Raw genomic sequence first — 20,153 nt, 5'->3', positions numbered from 1 at the left:
CCCACTGCCGTTTTTTCATGGGCGCCTGCATTGTGAGTAATTCCCTCTGGGGCGCACGTTGCATGTAGATGCCTCGTGTCCATAGGTATGACATCGTTGTCATCGCAAAGTGCGTTGGGTTTCTCGCCGATCGACGAGAGGCTGGGCTGCCTTCGCATTGGTGTCCGTCTGGTGAACAGCGGTGTAAAGACGGGCGCGCAGTTTGGAGAGCCGGATGCCGGGATCGGATGCAATCGTGAGCCGCATCCGGAATGTATTCAGTAGGGACCTCCCCAAATTCATGAAGCGATCGGTGGGATCCTGCCCGCCTTCCAGCACGCCGATCCACTCGACCAAATTTTCAAAGACAAGCTTAACCTGCTCGTCGTCCTGTTGCCAGCATTGGTATGCGCACCGGAGGTCGAAAACGACTCCGGAGGCGCCCTCATTCCATATACGCGTGGGCCGCGTGGTGACGTCGAATGTGCAGAAACCGCGGTCCTCTTCCATGGGTGACTGGGCTTCCAGGGGAGAAGTGCGGGAAGGCAACGGCGTGGAGGGGTGGAAATGTGGTCTCCCAACATTGCCGTGAGGGAGTCTGTAAGTCGCCGAACTGTGTCGGGCCGCGCTGCCAGGCACGCTTCCAGCCATCAAGATATCCGTTTGATGCGGTAGTGTAGATACGCCACCGTTGGCGACGTGTCGAGTAGCGGGGGCCTCGTCCCGCCCCGCCGTCTCCGCATCCCGCGCGGGTTGTTGTGCATTATGGCGTGCCTCCCGTTCCTGGAGTTGACCCGTGAGCCTTCCCATGTTGAATTCGCGCTTCCGTAATTGTGCGCGAGTGTTCTCCAACTGCTGTTGTAGTTCTGAGACCTGGTTGCCGGCCCCGGCGATATTGGATTCCCTCACCGATAGGTTAATATGCGCCTCCTCAACCTGCGAGTTGAGCTGAGCATTCCGATTCTGCATGCCCGCGACGGCGTTAGCGTAATCAAAATTCAGGCGCTCCTTTCAGCAGTGATGAGCCCTTGTTGGTGCCCCAACTCCCGGGCTGCCCCCATAGCGGGCAGGAGCGCTTGTGTCTCAAAATTAGGGATCTGAGGCGCCCGTAGATTCGTAATATTTCCAATAAGAGTGGAATCCTGCCATGCTTTAGAGATAGGTCCATGGAACGCGCATAAGCCTGTCGATGATGCGGCCACAGTTAACTTCTCGTCCGACACCTGGTTACCATTAATGAACGTCATCTGCACCTGGGCCTCGCCACATTGGCACACCATGTCCCAGAGACGGGAGCCAATACCACACCACTTAGAGGGTGTGTAGGGAACCAAAGCCATTTCCTGAAACTTACCTGGCTGTGTCTGTAAAAAAAAAACAAATATTATTTGGCCTCTATCGGCTCCCTGCCCTTACAAAGTCTCGTTCTTCCCAAAAGATTCATACGGCAGAAAAGTATCATAAAGAATGCATTTATTTATCAGGATATAAACATACATCAATTAAGTCAGCCAGCTCTCCCACGATCATTTGCTCCAAACAGCACCCGAGAATGAAAAAATGGTGCGAAAAAAACTCCTCCCGTTGGATTCGAACCAACGACCTGTAGGTTAACAGCCTAACGCGCTGCCGACTGCGCCAGGGAGGATTCGTCACAACTCTAAAAGTTCCACTGATAAGAAACAAAATCCTTGTTTATTTATTCTCTTAAAAAAAAAAAAGAGAAAAAGCAGGCCACTGCGAGAATCGAACTCGCGACCCCCACTTTACGAGAGTGGTGCACTGCCACTGTGCTAAGCGGCCACGCAGGAACGTGTTTAGTCTACCGCAGAAAAACATTTGTCAAATACGATGTTTGCTTTTTTTAAACAACTTTGGTAGTTTTGGGGTTTTGGTGTTCCGGAGCCTTCGTGTCAAAGCGAAGGACATCCACAATCTGGAAATTCAACAGAGAAGATTAGCACTCTCCCTGCGCAAGGCTGATGTCAATCTTCGAGAGATATGGCTTTTCTGTTTTCGCGCATTTCGTCACATCTAAAGATTCTAAAGGCCGGCGTTGGTTGTTGGCCGCTTGGTCTAGTGGTATGATTCCTGTTTCGGGTACAGGAGGTCACGGGTTCAATTCCCGTAGCGGCCCTGTTTTTTTTTCTTTTTAAATCTCGGCAAAAAAGTAAATTGAAATTTTTTGGCATTTGAGCTCAAATCCCGTGGTCCGCCACGAGGCGGAAAGGAATGCCTGGCAATGGCTGAGGAACCTAAAGGGTTTTCTCCGTTTGTTTCCCACCACTTTTTTTTTTGTATCTTTGCCGCCCTCAGCTCCGGGGTCTGCCCGCGACGCGGCCCGGCGATTCCCGGACTTTATTTCAAGTGGTTGTTGTTTTTTTTTTTCTGGCTATGAAGGGGGACGGGTGCTTAACAGCATTGGTCCCCTCATTGAGCCCTGGATTTTTCCGTTCCATTGTCCCCCGTTGCGCCCCTTTGCGAGTCTTTTTTTCATTATTGATCGAACGAAAAAACAAACCAACAACAACAACAACAAAAAAGAAAGGGTTGTGGAAGAAATAGATCAACAAATAATAATAATAATAATATTAAAATTGATTGCTGGTAGATTGAGTTTTGCAATGAATTCAAAGGATGTACACATCTTCACGACAGAAGAAATAAAACGTCTTGGCAAGATCAGTAAAACTGTCGTGGATGATCCATCTCTTCTCAATCATAACCTCCGTCAAATCTGGATGCTTCTTGGAACAGTGCATCATGAAAAAGGAGATCAAATGATGGGAACAATGATAGCATTACACTCTTCACGGATGCTTTCTACTTCTTGGACAGTACTTCTTCAGTGTCTGCGAGGGTCTTCCAAACCACGGGTACAATTGAGTTTGTTGCGACACTTTGGAAATATTGTGGATCGTATAGGTATTCCACAACGTTCAAATGCCTTTCGAGTGTTTGCAAAAGAGGTCTTGGGGATATTATCTAGCACAAATGATATCATAACAAATGAAATATTTCTGAAAAGCTTTTGTGCTGTATTAGAAGCACTTGGAACATATTCAGAGAAAGAAATCGCTGAAGCTATTTTTGAGAATGTATTAAAACAAATATTGGAATCTGGGCGAACAGAAAGACGTCGAGCTGCTGCACTCATGGCGGCTCAGTTGGTGGCCAGTACACCTTTTTGTGGTTCCTTTACGAATTTAATGGACACCTTAGAAACGAAGAGCGATTTACTTGGGAGTTGCATTACTTTAGATGCTAGCTTGCCACTATTAATAAGTCAGGCTAAAAAATTATCGAGTACACCATTTGAGCACTCTACAGTTTCTCAAGCCAAGTTACGTATTGAAAAATGGCTCCTTTCCCTTTTATTTGAAGAGCCTTTGCAACATTTGATAGTTCCAGTAGCTATTTCATGCTATGGAAAAATGAAACAGTGGGATTTTAACTGGCAATTGAGTTTATCTGCTAAAATTATTGAACGTGTTTGTCTAATTTTATCTCAAAAAGAAACCAGGCCTATTCTAATTTTACCATTATTAAACCTAATCGAATTAGTAAAACCTCATTGGACAAGCAAATTAGAATTGATTTGGAAGTTGGTAGAATATCCAGATCCAATGATTCGATCCAAAATGTTATCTGCTGTCGCTGCCTCAATGAATAACATAAACATCCCTGAAGCAAAGAAACTGCTATCTCATACCTACAACCTTTTCAAAAAGTATATGAAGTCTCAATGTGGGTGTACTGTTTCTGGGACACTTTGTTTGCTCACTGCCTTGGCTCAAATCATACCGAAAGATATATACAAAATTTTTTTTCATGTTTTGCATTTTTGCTTGGATTTTACTAATCCTCTTCATTCCATGAAATGTGTACAAATACATTTGCTTGAACTGATTCAAAAAATCCCATTCATTGAAATGAACACTTTTTCGTATGTGATACACTGTACACAAGATTTGGATAAAAAAATCAATGATTCTGCATACATTATCCTTCTCAAATGGTGTAATGAGTTTGTACTGGATGAGGTATTCTTTAGGGAGCCCTTTTTCCGCAGCGTTAATTTTTTTGAAGGGTGCCCATACATTAAAAATTTATTACCTCGGAATAAGAAGAGTTGTATTTGTTATTTGCGAAATGTATCACAATTAATTTCATTTCTAATTGAAAAACTGGAATTTGAAATAAAAAGCTCTACAAAACAACATTATCATTACATTCATTGTGTTTGCGAAGGATTATGCTTAATCAGTGTTTCTAGCATATATAACGTTTATTACCCTTCTACCATGGGTAATATTCTTCTTGAAGAGACATTTTACAAGGCATTTACTTGTATTCAGGACATACTATTTTCTATGGAATCTTTTCCCTTTGACGTATACATTTCCTTGATACGGGCAGCTACGCTTTGTTTGCAAAGATGCAACGTGAGTCATTTATTTGATATTTTTACACACAAACGCTTCTTTAACTATATTTGGAATGTTTTATATCGATGTTGCAAAGCATTAGACCCCATATCAATACCAGTATTAAAAAAAAAACATTCACTATATTTGGGTTGGCAAGAGCTACCAAATGGGCTAGAAAAAATGATTGCGCTATCGACTTTATCTGGTCTTACAAATGCCAAACATTATCGGACAACACATTTTTTTGAACTTGTAGAACACGTGAGCGAACTTTTTTTGGAGCTTATTTTTTTTGGAGGCTCTTCTCCTGTATTTATTAGTCACCTGCGTTTTTTATATTCCAATGTATTATGTTGTTTGGATATTTTGGCTGGGTATACTCCTGTCGTTTCTTTGAGAGGATGCCGTGGAGTTTTGATGCTTTTGCTTGGTTTCAATAATGAGAATAATGTTTTCGAAAAATCTGTTGCCACAATAAACAATGAATCTGAAAAATGGATACCTTTGATCGTTAAAATTTTAACGAGAAGTTTAGATTTTGATTTGGCTTTTATTGGGAAAGAATTTTTTGGCTGTATCAAACTTTTTATTCAGGCCGACACATGCACTCAGAAGACACAATTTTACCTCGCAGTGGACACGGATTTTTTGCTTGTGAAACGCATGATTTCCATTGTATCTAATCAAAGTTACTACAATGCAGTTTATGGAGCAACGGTGGTTGAACCCATTTTGGATGTTTTGGAGCTACTTATGTCTTCCATTTACGCTTCTCGCGTTGGTACCATATGTGGAGAAGAAGAATGGCGAAACATTTTATACGTAATTGATCAATCTAACGAAATCCTCGAAAGTGATGCTTTTAGTACATGTAGAGATATTGTGGTTCGTATATTAAATTTGAATCGTAAAATAAATGAATTAAGCATTACCACGGCATTAAAAACATTGGATGGTTTTACTTACAAAAAAAACTCGTGTAGCGACGAGTTTTTTTCGGAGTTTTATATGCTTTGTCAGGCCATATCTTTTGGTAATTGTACGAATTTTGTGCCGGATTCTTTTATAACAGAGAAAACTTCATTTCCTTTGCTGTTGTGTGCTTGTGTTTTAGATCCATCACTTGCGACTCGTGCTGTGGAGGCAGTTCTTACAATACCATGTGAAGAGATTTTTTTGGAAATTTTATTGATCATTCTTGAAAATATGGATCCCAATAATAAAATTGTTGAGAAGGCCAATTTTTCGGTTAACGAAGCGGTGTTGGGTTTATATGATGATCTTCTTGCACATATTATTGATTCTTTTTCTTGGGGTTGGACGCAATCTGCAGGTTCCTTAAAGACAATGGAATTTATTTCTGATGAACGTTATAGTATTTCACTTCGTAGAGCCTTGTACGATGCTGCTCGGTCGAATTTTTTAGAAATACCAGAGGGTATATTAACAAATACCTCATTTTTACGGGTGGCCTTTTCTTCATTTCCTCAACTCTTGATTCCAGTACCTATGAAGAAGGGAACGATATCCATTGTTTCTTTCTTCTTAATTTGTAAAGCCCTAGCCTTTCCAACGATAAAATGCTCTTTATTTATATCAAAAAAAACATCGCTTGATCTTTATGAAATCACAGAGGAAAAGGATTTGTTTGCCGCAATGCCTTTATTACCTCTTTTTATTTTTGGTGTATCTCAATCACCAGGGGTATTTTTTCATTTTATTGGATCAAAAAATTTTATAATGGCAGAGTTGTTGGAATCTGTTTCCGAAAGGTATGCTAAGGATATCTTTTTTGAGATGGGGAAGTTGGGATTACTTGCAGGACTAAAATCAACGGAATTGACTGTGCTGACGAAGCTGCTTATAAGGGGTGGTGTTGCTTCATTACAAGTGGATATGGCCATATTAAATTCCTTCTTAAAGAGAATCATTGAACTACTTCATGAAATATCGGTAAGTGATGAATGGAGTCTTTCTCTTAGATACTGTTCTATGTTTTTGCTAGTTCTTGTTGCTCCCACTGGGGATGATGGTTGGCAGGAAGTTCTGGATGGAAAACATGAGTCTGATGAGGGAAAAGAGTTACAAAACACAGTATTAAGTATTATTAATCAGTGCTTAGAAGTAGATTTTAAGGACGTTGAATCTATAGCAAAGCACGTGGTCTCCATTTTTCTTTGTTCACTGAACTTGAATCAAGGAATGAATGAGTCTGTTCTCTGGTTGGTGGTAAAATGTTGTAGGCTTTCTGTATGGCAATTGATTTTTTATGGGAAAGAAAGATTTCGGTCTTTGGATATGCCTTTTTTAAAATTTTTATGCAAGCTTAATCAGACAGTGGGCTTGCCCCCAAGTCTTGTCCAGGAGATGCATGCAAATTTTATTCCACACTTTTTGAAATTTGGTGTTTCTTGTCAATTTGATGGAGATGAACAACGAATTATATTTTGGTTTGTCACAAGTTTATTGTTACACACGGTCGTTTCGGATGAGTGCTATTCCAAACCCAAGGTACACATGGCTTTGGTGGATGCCTTGTCTCAGTATGCGGATTTTCCCTTGGAACTAATGTTTTTAGACACGACTTTGAGAATTTACTCTTTTTGCAACGCGTCCGTATTTTCACTTTATGCCCGATTTCCCTTGTTTACAAACGCACGAAATTGGAATATTCACACCGTTGGGCATCTTTTCCCATTATCTGGATGTTATACATATGCCCGAGATGAAGCGGAGAAGGTGCTTCCTTCATTTCTTCATCTTTACGTTAGCGCGATTAACTCAATTTTTGCAACTACATCCACAATTCCTCCATATTGTGTATCCGATATATATTTTTTACTGACGACACTTATTTCAGGGAATCTGTCTCTGTTGAAGCATTTCCACATGCATAATGATACCATTGCGGTAAAAATTCTTCCGTGCATTTACGCTTGGTACCGTGAATACGCTGCTTCTTGTATAGACAATGCATTTATTCATCACAATATTCTTTGTTCCAATGTGGGATTATTGCCCGACTCGAATCGGTCAATCGTTCTGTTTGATGAATGGAATACACGTGCGTGTACAACAATCATGCTGACTCTATTTACGGCGGGAAGTGAGAAATTGGCTGGATATGTTGACGCAGTGAGTATCCTAAGAAAACTGCTCTCAATTGACATCTTTTCTTATATGGGTGCGCTCACTGCTGCAATTGCCATGTTTGGTTCGTCTAACCGTAAAGAGATTGAACCCGTGGCGTTTATCATAATAACTCGTTTGCTCGATGACTTGGAGTCTAGCCAATGGGGACGTCTTTCGTTTAGTTTTGGCATTTTGCAGATGCTGCGTAGTGCATGCAGTATTCTATCCATGCTTCCGGAGGAACTTTTCTCAGTGAGGGTATGTGAAGCAGTTTGCAATGAGATTCTTAACAGAAGTTCCGGACGACGATTGGAGCGCTATGCATACTATACATTGCAGTGTATTACTCATATAACGGCTCTTGGACAGACTCATTGGTACAGATTGCGAGGATTTTTGGGGCTGACTTCTCTTGAAAGAGGAAGAAGCGATATAACCGTTCCATTAATGTCCGAGACGTGTGTTCATGCGAAACCCGGGCTTTCAAAGTTGAAACCATGCGCAGATATTTTAAATCAGGCGCCCTTGTCGTACCAGAGATCAGCGTTTTCTAGAAGAATTAAAACGAATAGGAATAAACTGCTTCACCTTGTGACTGCAGCGTTATTAGTTTTTCGTGGTTCATATAATGAATTTGAGTCGGGGGAATTGGATTATAATCGCATACAGGTGATCGCGTTTTTGGATTCCCTTCGCGGTAATTCTTCAAACAACGGTGATATCGCAATTGCCGTAGTCCATGAACTCATTGCACATGTTCTGGAAAAAGAGGACATCTTGTTTATTACAATTAACAAGTTTGATTTTACGTTGATTTTCAAGCGATTGCTCTTGTATGAACTACAGGCAATCTCAAAGCGAATCGTAAGGGAAAACACTGAGTTGATCGCCCGTTGGTCTGTAGTTGAGTACACGACACGGCTTTTGTTTGAGGCGTGTCTTGGAAAAGACGGTTTTTCCTTAGATGGCCGCTGCTGGTGGTGGCTGGATTGTGCTATACTGAACACTTTTCTTGGTGTAATAGATGAAAATGTTTCTTCTCTTATTACTGTGGTTCTGCTTTTCCCTCCCGAACTTTCTAAACTGCGCATGTTGGCAGTAGCAATGGCTCATTATTTGTTCCAGGTCTCTGGTTGTGGATCTGCGTTGAAAATGTTTTTGTCGGAGCTAAAAAATATGTGTCTAGCTCGGCCTTCAGAGGAACATTCCGTCGTCTGTGCGAGCGAAATTCTATCCGTTTTGCTACAAGTGCTCCATTCATAAGTCTCGCGCCGTTTTTTTCTAATACAACTTCGAAGTAAATGAAATCAATTATTGCTGCAGCTTGTTGTTGTCGAACTATAATATTGGGGCAATCACGGGGGTTTTATTATATTCTTTTTATTTTTTTTGGGTATTTTTCTTCTTCCTTTCAGTGCAGTTTTTACAAGGCCCACCTTATTCGTATGGCATGACAATTAAGAAAAGCTTAGGATTTATTGACAGACGTGTACTTCAAGAAGAGAATGCCTCTTCATTGAACGATGTTCTCGTTCCATTGTCACGGGTACTGAATGGAAGCTTTGAGTGTGGTCACTGCAAGCGGCTTCGCTTGAAAATAGCAAGATTGGAGAGCGAACTGGCGTCTGCACGTGCACGGGAGCAAAAACGGAAAGAGATGCTGTTGCTTGCTCAATATCCAGGTTTGGCTAAAAAATAATGCTTTGCGGGGGTGTCAATTAGGAAGGAGAATCACCTGTACAATTTGCATTGAACTTATTATTATTATTATTATTATTATTATTATTATTATTATTATTATTATTATTATTATTATTATTGTTATTATTATTTCCTCCACAAGTTTGGAAAGAATGGGAAAGGAGATGCCTTTTTAAAAAATGGGTTTGTCAGCTTTGACTACGTACGTGTATATATATCTTTTCTGCTAGTAGGGCAATCTTTTCTCCCTGTTTCTCTTTTCCTTACTCTGCAGGGTTATTCTACGGCTTGACGATATCTAAAAGATTTCCATCAAATTTTTTCTTAGGAAGAAAGGAAACCAAAAAGTTAAGCCCATCATGATTAAAGAATATCCCAAAAGTGGCGAAAACCTTGGGTTGTATTGGACACGTGCGATCGTGGTGATGCTTCTGGGAATTGTTGTGTACGTGGCGGTGACATATTGTTTTCATGTCTACTACGACAGGGAGGCAGCGTTTCGTAATGCTTTAACATGTTCTATGCGATTTCTTGAAGAAAATAAAATTGTTTTTTGGTTACAAAACGGCACTCTTCTGGGATCTACGAGACTTGGAAGGCTAGTGCTTTGGGATGCGGATCTTGACATTGGTTTTAAGAGGTCAGATGACACGGATAAAGTTGTGGCAATGATGAATGAACTCGATTCTCGCTGCTTTGGTGTTGCATCAACAGTTCGAGTGAGTCTGCAAAATCCCGTAAGAGTTTTCCGAAAATGCACGAAAAGAATTTGCGCGGAATTTCACGAGACAATTGTTAATGATGGTGTCGTGATTTCTGTTGATGGATCTTCACCTGAAAAGGAGCTCTTTCCCCTTCAAAGGTGTACAGTGGCTGATGTGGTGAGTCACTGCCCTCATAATGCCCCGTATTATCTAAAGGAGGCATATGGAGGCGATTGGCTTACTCGGTCATTAACCGAATTGTTTCAATGAACTCTAGTGAGACTGAGCGTTTTTACGATTGTTTTCCCAACCGACAGTGACGTTTTTTGAACCTCTTTTTGACTGCTGAATACAACACTCCTTACAATATCATATAATATGTACACACAAAAACTATACATAAATAAAAAGCTGAAGTGAACAATTATTTTAATTTAACCTCTTTTATCCGTTGGCTTTTTTTTTTTTTTTTTGTGTGTGTGTGTGTGTGTTTCTAAATAGGAATGGTAGGATGGCTATGAAAGATGCTGTTTGGCTTGGGAAGCCAGTAGATGTTGCTGGCGAAGATCTATGTTCTGTTTATACCTCAAGAATTGGTGGAACAGCTACCTTGTTTCGAGAGACGGCAGATTATAGTGTGTTTCGTTGCCCCAAGTGTAATAGCATGAACGCAGTGTCGTTATTGGCTCAGATTTACGCTCCTCTGGACGTTTACGACCGTTTGCTGTACGTACTCACTTGCTCCACGTGCAGTACTGAGCAGAGCACTTTTTGTTTTGCTCTTCGATCTCAGAACTTTAATCCTTCTTACAAAAATGCATCGCAGAGAAACGACAAGGGAGGCTGCGAGGACAAACGACTTCTTTTCGAAGAAAGCGCGGACTGGGGAGATGGGATGGATAAGGGATGGGATTATGATGATAAGAGCATTAAATCAAACATGGCTACGGAACAACGTGGGAACAGAAGCATTGTAAATGAAGCGATTGCTGATGACATTTGCAGTACCGAAGTGCCTTCCCCACTCGCCCCTCCCGGATCAAAGCCACCTATCAGGGGTATGCGTTTTCCATGCTTTACGCTTGAAGTGTTTGAGGAGCCTCCCAAAGTGAAACCAAAGTCTGCCCCCTTCAATATCCAGTTGCATGAGGCACAGGGAAAATACGGCGAAGATGTCGTTGAGACGACAGTTTTGGATGAGGCTGATGAGCCGTTGCATGAAAAACTTTTGCGAAAATACGTGGAAAGAATCGGCAGGGTTCCTTCACAGTGTGTGCGATGGGGCCCTAGCCGGGAGCCATTGCAATTATCCGTAATTTCAATTGTTGCGCCACGATGCCCTTATTGCGGGAAAAAACGCCGGTACGAGCTCCAGCTTACGTCGCCCATTATTTATTTTTTGACGAGGTTAAACGAGGAGAAGAAACACTCCCTACACTTTGGGAATGTTCTTGTATTTACCTGCAGCGGAAATTGTAATACGGAGGCATATGCATTGGAATACTGCTTTGTGGAAGGAGAAATTTGAACTATTTATGACGAGTTTTTTGTTGTTGTTTTTGTTAGGCTCTGGTTTGGCTGACCAATAGAACTTTCCGAGTAAATGATGTTGTCTCATTTTCTGTTGATTCCCATAGGAATGCCAACATAAGTAAATAAGTGAATGAAAATAAAAGCATCTTTGTTTTGTTTTGTTTTATTTTTGGCTTTCATTTTTGGCGATTGCTTCCTTGGATAAATGAAAAAAAAACAAAAGACACCAACATCATTTTTTCCTTCTTTTTTTTTCTCCCTCTTCTCCGATTTTAGAGCCGTGTCGATGAACATGAGTCTATTCTATTCTATTGAGCGACAGGACCTTGCCGCGATGCAGCAGGTTTTTTCACCGACGAATGTGAATTCACTGAATTCCAATGGGTACACCCCGCTATATTATGCATCAATGAAGAGGGAGGTGGGTTGCCCCACTGTCAAGAAATTGTTGAATCTTGGTGCCGAAGTTGATTTGAAGGGCCCGGATCGTGAAACTCCGCTCTATATTGCGTGCTTCAACGGCAAAATTGATGTTGTGCTGTTACTCCTTGAGTATGGTGCCAATGTGGACGCAAAAAACGGAAATAATGATGAAACAGCTCTTCACGTGGCTGCTCGCACGGGCAATTGTGCCATCATTGACATTCTTTTGAGAAGTGGTGCAAATCTGAATGCCAAGAATGTCAGAAATGAAACTCCTCTGTATATGGCAGCAAAAGCCGGTCTTCACGATGCCGTGTATCAACTTTTGAAGGCCGGTGCCGACCAAAATGTATGTGACATTGACGGCAAAAACCCTCTGTATGTTGCCTCAGAGAGAGGACTGAAGCATGTGGTTGTCCTGTTAAAGAGCAAACTTGAAGATATTGTTATTGCAAAAGCAAGGGCTGATGAAGAACTGCGTTTACGTCCTCCTCCAATCAAATCTACTGAGTCGATTCTTGAAGAGGCAGAAGAAACTGTTGCGGCCGGTCGACCTAACAGGCTTGATTATCTTTTGCCAGAGCCAGTCAAGGAGTCGAAACCGCTTGAGATCGTTGAAATTATTGTACCCCATCCAAAATCCGGCTCGTGCGATCCTCTTGCGGTAATATCAAATGGCCCGTGTCGTTCGCTTGAGGAGGTCGGATATGATGAGCCTCCCGCGATACCAACATCTTTGAAGGACCGTCCTCCAGTGAAACCGGAACGTATTGGAGGCACGTCGATGCGCATTGGCACTGGTGTTGAGACGGTTGGTACAGAGCCTCCGAGGATAGGCTGCTTCCCTGGTGACACCATGGAGTTTTCCGTGCCCATAAAGTTGTAGCTTCTTTGGAGGCATCCCGGTTTTTTTTTTTTTTTTCTTTTTTATTTCGTTTTTTCAACATTGACCAGTTTTTTTTTTGTGCGATTATTTTTAATGCTTTTTTACCCTATTTACTATTGATGAGATCGTATTCTGCTTTTCCTACGCTGCAAGATTATTTTCTTTAGCCGTGCCTTGGTTTGCTATTGATTTGTTTCCTTTTTTGGAATATTTGGTCTGAATCGCCTGATCCATTGTTCTGGTAAGCATTACATTGATTGTTCTGACTCTTTTTTTGTTAGAAAGAAAAAGCAAAAAAAAAAAGCGAAAAGGGGTCTTCACAAATAACGATGCTTTATCATGCTATGATTGGCAGACCATGGTGCTTGTATATTTTCTACTGTCTATGTTTACTTTTATTGGCTGTTGTGACAAATGCGTCTTCAGTAGAGGATACTGAGGGGGTTTGGCATTCACCATCGGCGGTGATAAAACCAACTGAAGGAAGGGCTCGTATGCTGCATGAAGAGAATGGGGGACCGGATAACAACGAAGACGAGACTGGGCGTCTAAAAGGGGAAGTTGCTCGTCTCCGAAAACTGACTGAAGGCCAAGTGACAGAAGCTGAAGCAAAGGAGGAAGAGGCGAAGAGGCATCAAGCGGAGGAAGAGGCGGCGAAGAGGCATCAAGCGGAGGAAGAAGCGGCGAAGAGGCGCCAAGCGGAGGAAGAAGCTGAGAAGAGGCATCAAGCGGAGGAAGAGGCGGCGAAGAAGCATCAAGCGGAAGAAGAAGCGGAGAGGAGGCGCCAAGCGGAGGAAGAAGCTGAGAAGAGGCGCCAGGCGGAGGAAGAAGCTGAGAAGAGGCGCCAAGCGGAGGAAGAAGCGGCGAAGAGGCGCCAAGCGGAGGAAGAAGCTGAGAAGAGGCATCAAGCGGAGGAAGAGGCGGCGAAGAGGCATCAAGCGGAAGAAGAAGCGGAGAAGAGGCGCCAAGCGGAGGAAGAAGCGGAGAAGAGGCATCAAGCGGAAGAAGAAGCTGAGAAGAGGCGCCAAGCGGAGGAAGAAGCTGAGAAGAGGCGCCAAGCGGAGGAAGAGGCGGCGAAGAGGCATCAAGCGGAGGAAGAAGCTGAGAAGAGGCGCCAAGCGGAGGAAGAAGCGGCGAAGAGGCGCCAAGCGGAGGAAGAAGCGGCGAAGAGGCGCCAAGCGGAGGAAGAAGCTGAGAAGAGGCGCCAGGCGGAGGAAGAAGCGGAGAAGAGGCATCAAGCGGAGGAAGAAGCTGAGAAGAGGCGCCAAGCGGAGGAAGAAGCGGCGAAGAGGCATCAAGCGGAGGAAGAAGCGGCGAAGAGGCATCAAGCGGAGGAAGAAGCTGAGAAGAGGCGCCAAGCGGAGGAAGAAGCGGAGAAGAGGCGCCAATCAGAGAAGGACACGCAAAATTTTTTGAAGAGGTATAATTCCGAGGGAAACAAGGGACTAGAGTTTCTGAGGATCTTGGTTTTTCAGACAGATGAGTTGGAAAGTTCTGTGAATGCAGCCAGGGAAGAAATCAACAAATTCTGTTTTTTGGCAGGGACGATATCCACCAGCTGCCATGAAGCCCTTTCAGATCTTCATGCTGCCACGTCAAGATTGGCTGTTGCCGTCAACACTCTGGGCAAGAAATTGGATATTGAAGACGAGCCGCCTCGCGGATCCGAAAGGAAGAGCAACAAAACCGGGCAAGAGGGTAGTAGACCGTTTTTTGGGAGTCAACCGCACGGTGAAGAGGAGGCGATTCCCGCTGAAATTTGGGGAGTATGGAATTGGGTTGGAGCCCTGCTTCTAATAGTCTTGGCAAGTGTGATCAATAGGATGCGGGAGGCTCCAAAAGAGAAGAGGGAGGTGGATAAAATAAAGTTTCATGGCAAAAATGGAGAGAAGGAGGATCAACGCGGGAGCCACCACAGCATTGGCAGTGAAAAGTCTGAAAATGGATTGCCCCTCAACAGTGCGCTATCCCAGGGGGCGAACAGAAACACTGCCCCAGGGCTTGTGCGTCGCCAACCAGCCGTCAACAGTGAAGTCAAGACTTCTTTTCCTGCTCTCCCGAAAAAACCTTTAGTTAAACCATTTTTGCCAGGTCCAGGGGAGGAAAGTGCGTTGCAACTTGGGGGAACGCCAAAGCAGCATGGAGTTACGGGACCTGTCCCTTTCAGGCCGCCGCAACCAGTCTGGTTAAATCAGAATGGCCCGTCACCTAGTGGACCATCGAGTGATCTTTGCCATAGTTTATTGGTTGCCGAAAATTCTGTTGCGGCCGAGAAGGCAAAGGAAGATAGTGCAGGATCCTTAGGCGAACTTCGAAATCCATTTCTCCAGAGGTGGTCATGAGGACTTGGTTTTTGTAAGCACTTGATGGAATGTCTTTTTTTTTTTGTAATTTTGAGATGGTGAGCCAAAGAAAACGACTCCAATGGTGTGGAGGCAATGTGGGGCTTTGAGTTGCCTCATTTATGCGGCCCTTCATTTTTATACCGTTTGCGGTGGTATTGCGAGAAAAATTTTACATGATGCGTGCATAGCAAGAAAAAAATAAAAACAAAATTGAAGACTCAAAAGAAAAAAAAAAAAAAATGGAAAAGAAGTTGAAGTTAATATTTCTTTTCAGCTTTCCCTTAAAACATAACTTTGCGTAACGGGCGGAATGTGGCGAAGTAAAACTCTTAAAAGAATCATGATTGGACTCAAGATGTGTTACTGCTGACGGCACAGCAACACGCGCCCCCAGACCTTTTGGTATCATACCTGTGCCCCAGCAGCACGCAGCTGGTCCGGACGCTGGTTGATGCCCTCAGTCCTTTGCCAACAACCACGACCCCGTGAGGGTAACATTGCTGGCTTTTGGCTTTCCCTGACGATACGGGGGGAATGGACCTTGGCATCACGATGAGGTCGACTCAGGCATCACCATGGAACCCATCATACAATAACGCATCTTTTCCATTGCGCGTTTTCTGTACTTTGCGTTATACATACACAGAAATATATATATATTGTTGTGGCTGTTGTTTTAGTTTCTTGTGAAGATGTAACACCATTGTTCGGCTTTACCGGATATTCTTTTGGCCTCTTTGGGATTCTTTCCGATCGTCTGGGAATTGCACTTTAGGAGACGAGAGAAGTTGCCGCTTGTTTTTTTTTGTTGAAGTTCATTTTTGCCCTATCCCCTTTTTTAATTTCTTTGAGAGAGAGGGGACGGTTTTTTTTTTTTTTTTTTTTCTCCAAGCAAGCAGCGAAGGCCGTTTGTTTGCAAGCATTTGGAGGAACATTGAGAAATGAGGATTTTCTTATATGACGAGGGAAATGCGGTGATTGTTGGCTGCTACGGATGTTGGGTAGGTGGCTTAATGTGTTTAATGTGCAAATTTTTTTTTTTGCTTTGGTCTTTTCATGGCCACTGAAGACAAATTAGGATTTTATATTCTAAAAGAAAGAAACGCCAGTAAAAAATACATATATATATATATATATATATATATGTTGACGAGAGCCATGTGGACTAACTTTTTTTGTTTTTCATTGTATTGTATTTTTCTTGCTGTTCTTATATGGAAGGTTCTATTAAAGGGAAGGAAAATTCATATATGAACGTATGTACATGCTTCATTCATTTTGCGTCCTGTTTAATTATTGCTTTCTCTCTTTTTTTTTTTTTTTTTTTTGATTTTATATCCAAGAAGTAACGCGACAGCAGGATGGATATCAAAGGCGGGGAGTGTAACTGGCTTTTACTTTTTGACATCGCTCTCAGTCATGGCGAGTCCATTCGCCAGCAACGCTTGCGATACTCTGGGCTACTCACGCTGCTGCGCTCTGCTGGTCTTCTTGGCCCCAAAACGGGTGTGTATCAGTTTTTGGTTGAATCGCTTTGGCTTTTTCACGGGAAGCCACTGAGACCCAATGAAAACGGCGACGCCACGAAAGGAGATTTCCCCTTTCATGATCTTGCGGTTGACTTTGATGGTTTTCTTTCCATTATGAACGTTGTATGCGTAAGATGCTATCAGACGCAGCGCTGCTCAGAGCTTTTGGAGGAGAAATGTCCTGTTTTAGATGCCATCATTTTATCTGCCGAGGACCAGGTGCATTTGAGGGAAAGTGTGATTTACACCGGACGCCGCTTTTTAAAACCACTGATTAGTAGATGTCTCGTTTTAAAGAGGACGGTGATCTCGTTGAGCCCCATGAAGAATGGCTGGACACCCTACATCAACCAGTTTGTGATACATGTTATGGCTTCATCAGCCCATTCTATTGTTCTACCAATTTTTAATCTTTACGCTGTTGATGGTCGAATTTACCGTGGTGCGTTTGAGAGAATGCTGGACGATGTGTTTCCAAACTTTACGCCTGTTCAGCAAATAGGCGCCAGATCTATTTTTGACTACCCTGGGTTCTTTGGCATTCATAATTTAATGGAATATTCTACTTTGGAACTCCCCAATGGGAGAGTGACGGCGTTAGAACTTGATTCCTTTGCAGAGGCGCTTCTGATGTTGGGTGTTGTGGCATTTTCTGACGAGGTGCAGTATGAGCATCATCGACCATTTACAGCAAAGGTTTGGTCGGTTTTTGAAGATTACTACAGTAAGTTTGTAGGCGCACCAATGGTAGATGATCCTATACTTGACAACAAATATGCCTCGATTCCTCCAGCTATTAGTCTTCTTTTTCCCTCCAGGGTGCCTATTGACAAAACGTCGTCTTTTATCATTGGGGGTTGGAACCTGACTGTTGATGATCGCTCTGAAGACTCACTGGATTTGGGTAAGGACTACCCTCCACGTATTTTTCAGTTTCACAAGATTAATATCACTCCCGACGGTGGAAATGGAAGGCGTATATCTGGGCCCGTACCTGCAACCACTGCGGGACTGGCATCAACGTTGTTTGGAGAAGAGTTGAATCGACAATTCCAGGCTGAATACGATGTTTTGATTTATGGCATGAGGCGTTGTGCGGTGTATGTAAATGAGATTCGTGTAATGGCTTTTCAGCGAGGGTCCAATAGGGTGGAAGTGGTCATTCCATCCTCCATGTGGGATATTTCTGTCGATACAATGCATGTTCATTTTGTTGAATCTAAAGATGAGGGTAAACTAATACTTTCTCCCATTACTAAGGCATCGGTATCATTACGTGACAGCTCTGGTAGCACTATATTCAGCTCAAAGGATGTCCTATTTGTGGCAGCGCCCTTAGTGGAGGTGATTCCTGCATCACACGTACGAGAATTAAAAAGCCTTTTTGAGCGTCATTCTACGGAAGCTGTGATGACATTTGAAGAATTTAGTTCGGCGTGCATTGAATTATGTGTTGATACACTATTGGCTCCGTGGGGTGACTGTTCATCGTTCTTGGAGATGTATTTGGAGAGGAAGAGCATTGAGGGACCCTCTGATGCTGGGAATGTTACTTGCAAAAAGGCCACCATCCATTTTCAAGAGTTTGTCTCCGCTGTGGCAACTCTCTTTTTGCACCAGCTAGATGCAGATGGCTATATGCCTAACATTCCGTATCTGTTTGGAGTTGTTCTGTCACGCTTAACCCATAATTTGCCACCTCTGCTTGAAAAAAAAAAGTTTTTGGGCGCATCGACAACGTCAAAAGAACCACCAAAGTTCTTACAGCCACATAATGCTCGGATCGATGTGCCATACGCAAATGCCTTGCGCAAAAAGGCCTTGTCTATAAATTCACTTTCAGATGTAAAAGAAATATTGAAGGGTGTGGGGAAGGGCCGAACCCCCATGCGGCTATTACCAGAATTTCCTGCGGAGGCCAGGACGGTTGCGGTTGTTTCCCAGTACACCGATGATGAGAAGGGGCTTCGAGAAAAGGTGAGGACGGTCTCGGCATCATTGCGTAAGGCATTTCTTAAGAAGGAGATGGTCGTGTTGCAACATGGATTGAAGGCGGAATGATAATTTTTACTTGAGTTGTGATTTGCTCTTTCCATTTCTTTGATTGTAAATAGGAAAAAAAAAAAAAAAAAAAAAAAAAGGGTTTACCTAAATGTTATATGCAAAGTGCTTTGTGTTTACCATGTGCAATTACTCATTGATATTCAACTGAGGCAAAACAAGTAAAAAAAAATTTTTTTTTTTTTTTTTCCTCACATGTTTTTTATTCAATTTATTTTTATTTTTTTAGTTTACGATAAATTGGTGCGTTATATATATATATATCCATTTATATGCACCTTTATGAATGTGAGTAACTTTGCAAATTTTTATTTTTATTTTTTGTGCGGGAGTGTGCTTGGAATGCCTTTAAAACACCGGGTTCCGATTAGCCAACTTTTTTTTTTTTTGTGTATTTTTACTTTTTCTATGCTACCTTAAAAAAAAAAAAAAAAAAAAAAAAAAAAAACAAGAATGAAGGCGTCGTCAAATTTGTCGCTGCGGCGACGTGAGCTACTGGAGCGGTTACTTGACCTCTCTACAGCCACATTTGACGAACAGGTTCTGATCGTCAACAAATTGTATGACACCCCGCTCCCGACGCTGGAGGAAGTCCTGCTGCAGGTGTCTCATGTTTGCATTACTCACGGCGAGGCGGAGGTTCAGGACCTTTTGCGCAACTTTATGCTCTGGATAGCTGCTCAGTCGTTCAGCGCCGCGCTGCGATTGTCGTGGACGGTGGACTCCGTGCAGAAGATATTTGGCTCGTTGGGGCTCGGTGACCGCGTGAAGGAGATTCGGGACAAAATTGAGAGCTTCGCGATTAACCGCCGAGGGAATGTTAGAGACGGGAATGATGACGAAGTGACAGAGGCGGAGATTATGCGGAAGGAATTGCGGCTTAAGTTATACAATGAAGAGCGACAATTTATCAGCATCGTCACACACTTGAGCTCCCAGCTGTGCCAACATCCGGATAAGCGAAAGCGCCAAACAGAATTAAAAAGAAAGCTACAAGAAATCAACAATTCATTGAGCACCCAGTCCATCATCTATCCTTTCGGGGGTGTCGCGGATCCCGTCAAGTGGATTGTGAACATTGCCGTGGATGAATGTGTTGTCTTCTCTTCTCGTGAAAGGGCACCCTTTTTGCTTCGCTGTGAAGTCATTCTTGACGACACAACGTCGATGGGTGACCCGGTGGCATCAAAATTGCGTTTACCCAATGGGTCGTTTAAAATTGCGGCTGATTTCGATGAGGTGTTTACACCGTCATATGCCCAAGAGGGGTCAGGTGACGAGAAAGACATGAAAACTGATGGGGTATTTCAAGGTAGCGATCGGGACGCATTTGTATGCGCGTTTGGTGAGTCAGCAGAAGAGTGTGTTGCACGTATGCGAAAAAAATCCGTCTTTGGGAAGCACCAAACTGGAGTGTAGTTTCCGTTGTT

The 20,153-nt window shown here is 42.9% G+C and overlaps 6 protein-coding genes, 4 non-coding genes and 1 pseudogene across 10 annotated transcripts, besides 16 other annotated features; 9 read left to right on the top strand and 2 right to left on the bottom strand.

Moving 5' to 3' along the window:
• Positions 1 to 1,527: a mobile genetic element.
• Positions 1 to 1,627: a sequence feature (areas merged during assembly that could not be assigned to a particular haplotype. This can correspond to areas where the two haplotypes were merged or to regions with more than two copies in the genome that were merged during assembly.).
• Positions 1,346 to 1,510: a mobile genetic element.
• Tc00.1047053503865.4 lies at positions 1,555 to 1,627 on the bottom strand. Its single transcript has one exon. It is a non-coding gene; the product is annotated as a tRNA-Asn (tRNA).
• Positions 1,628 to 20,153: a sequence feature (heterozygous, Esmeraldo-like haplotype).
• Tc00.1047053503865.8 lies at positions 1,711 to 1,782 on the bottom strand. The gene has a single exon. It is a non-coding gene; the product is annotated as a tRNA-Thr (tRNA).
• Tc00.1047053503865.12 lies at positions 1,903 to 1,982 on the top strand. The gene has a single exon (XR_008255218.1). It is a non-coding gene; the product is annotated as a small nuclear RNA (snRNA) U6 (small nuclear RNA).
• On the top strand, positions 2,045 to 2,116 carry Tc00.1047053503865.16. Its single transcript has one exon. It is a non-coding gene; the product is annotated as a tRNA-Pro (tRNA).
• Positions 2,551 to 2,578: a sequence feature (AT_rich).
• Positions 2,604 to 8,804, top strand: Tc00.1047053503865.20 (hypothetical protein, conserved; the record flags this gene model as incomplete). The annotated part of the gene is made up of 1 exon (XM_804825.1): positions 2,604 to 8,804. One exon carries the CDS (start codon positions 2,604 to 2,606, stop codon positions 8,802 to 8,804), a length of 6,201 nt encoding a protein of 2,066 aa, XP_809918.1.
• Positions 9,297 to 9,373: a microsatellite.
• Tc00.1047053503865.30 (hypothetical protein, conserved) lies at positions 9,602 to 10,216 on the top strand (the record flags this gene model as incomplete). Its single annotated transcript, XM_804826.1, has 1 exon — positions 9,602 to 10,216. One exon carries the CDS (start codon positions 9,602 to 9,604, stop codon positions 10,214 to 10,216), a length of 615 nt encoding a protein of 204 aa, XP_809919.1.
• On the top strand, positions 10,458 to 11,474 carry Tc00.1047053503865.40 (hypothetical protein, conserved; the record flags this gene model as incomplete). Its single annotated transcript, XM_804827.1, has 1 exon — positions 10,458 to 11,474. The coding sequence occupies one exon, from the start codon at positions 10,458 to 10,460 to the stop codon at positions 11,472 to 11,474; it is 1,017 nt and encodes a 338-aa protein (XP_809920.1).
• Positions 11,627 to 11,649: a microsatellite.
• Positions 11,685 to 12,788, top strand: Tc00.1047053503865.50 (ankyrin, putative; the record flags this gene model as incomplete). Its single annotated transcript, XM_804828.1, has 1 exon — positions 11,685 to 12,788. The coding sequence occupies one exon, from the start codon at positions 11,685 to 11,687 to the stop codon at positions 12,786 to 12,788; it is 1,104 nt and encodes a 367-aa protein (XP_809921.1).
• Positions 12,809 to 12,843: a microsatellite.
• On the top strand, positions 13,118 to 15,130 carry Tc00.1047053503865.60 (hypothetical protein, conserved; the record flags this gene model as incomplete). The annotated part of the gene is made up of 1 exon (XM_804829.1): positions 13,118 to 15,130. One exon carries the CDS (start codon positions 13,118 to 13,120, stop codon positions 15,128 to 15,130), a length of 2,013 nt encoding a protein of 670 aa, XP_809922.1.
• Positions 15,323 to 15,383: a sequence feature (A-rich).
• Positions 15,999 to 16,018: a microsatellite.
• Positions 16,249 to 16,278: a microsatellite.
• Positions 16,434 to 16,461: a microsatellite.
• On the top strand, positions 16,495 to 18,723 carry Tc00.1047053503865.70 (hypothetical protein, conserved; the record flags this gene model as incomplete). The annotated part of the gene is made up of 1 exon (XM_804830.1): positions 16,495 to 18,723. The coding sequence occupies one exon, from the start codon at positions 16,495 to 16,497 to the stop codon at positions 18,721 to 18,723; it is 2,229 nt and encodes a 742-aa protein (XP_809923.1).
• Positions 18,778 to 18,802: a microsatellite.
• Positions 18,896 to 18,950: a sequence feature (T-rich).
• Positions 19,026 to 19,046: a sequence feature (AT_rich).
• Positions 19,142 to 19,171: a microsatellite.
• Tc00.1047053503865.80 lies at positions 19,177 to 20,153 on the top strand (annotated as a pseudogene; the record flags this gene model as incomplete).

The sequence above is a fragment of the Trypanosoma cruzi genome, genomic scaffold (genome assembly GCF_000209065.1).
Source record: "Trypanosoma cruzi strain CL Brener 1047053515983 genomic scaffold, whole genome shotgun sequence".
NCBI classification, from domain to species: Eukaryota; Euglenozoa; class Kinetoplastea; order Trypanosomatida; family Trypanosomatidae; genus Trypanosoma; species Trypanosoma cruzi.
Note: the sequence above shows the minus strand (reverse complement) of the source record. Positions and strands in the feature narration are given on the sequence as shown.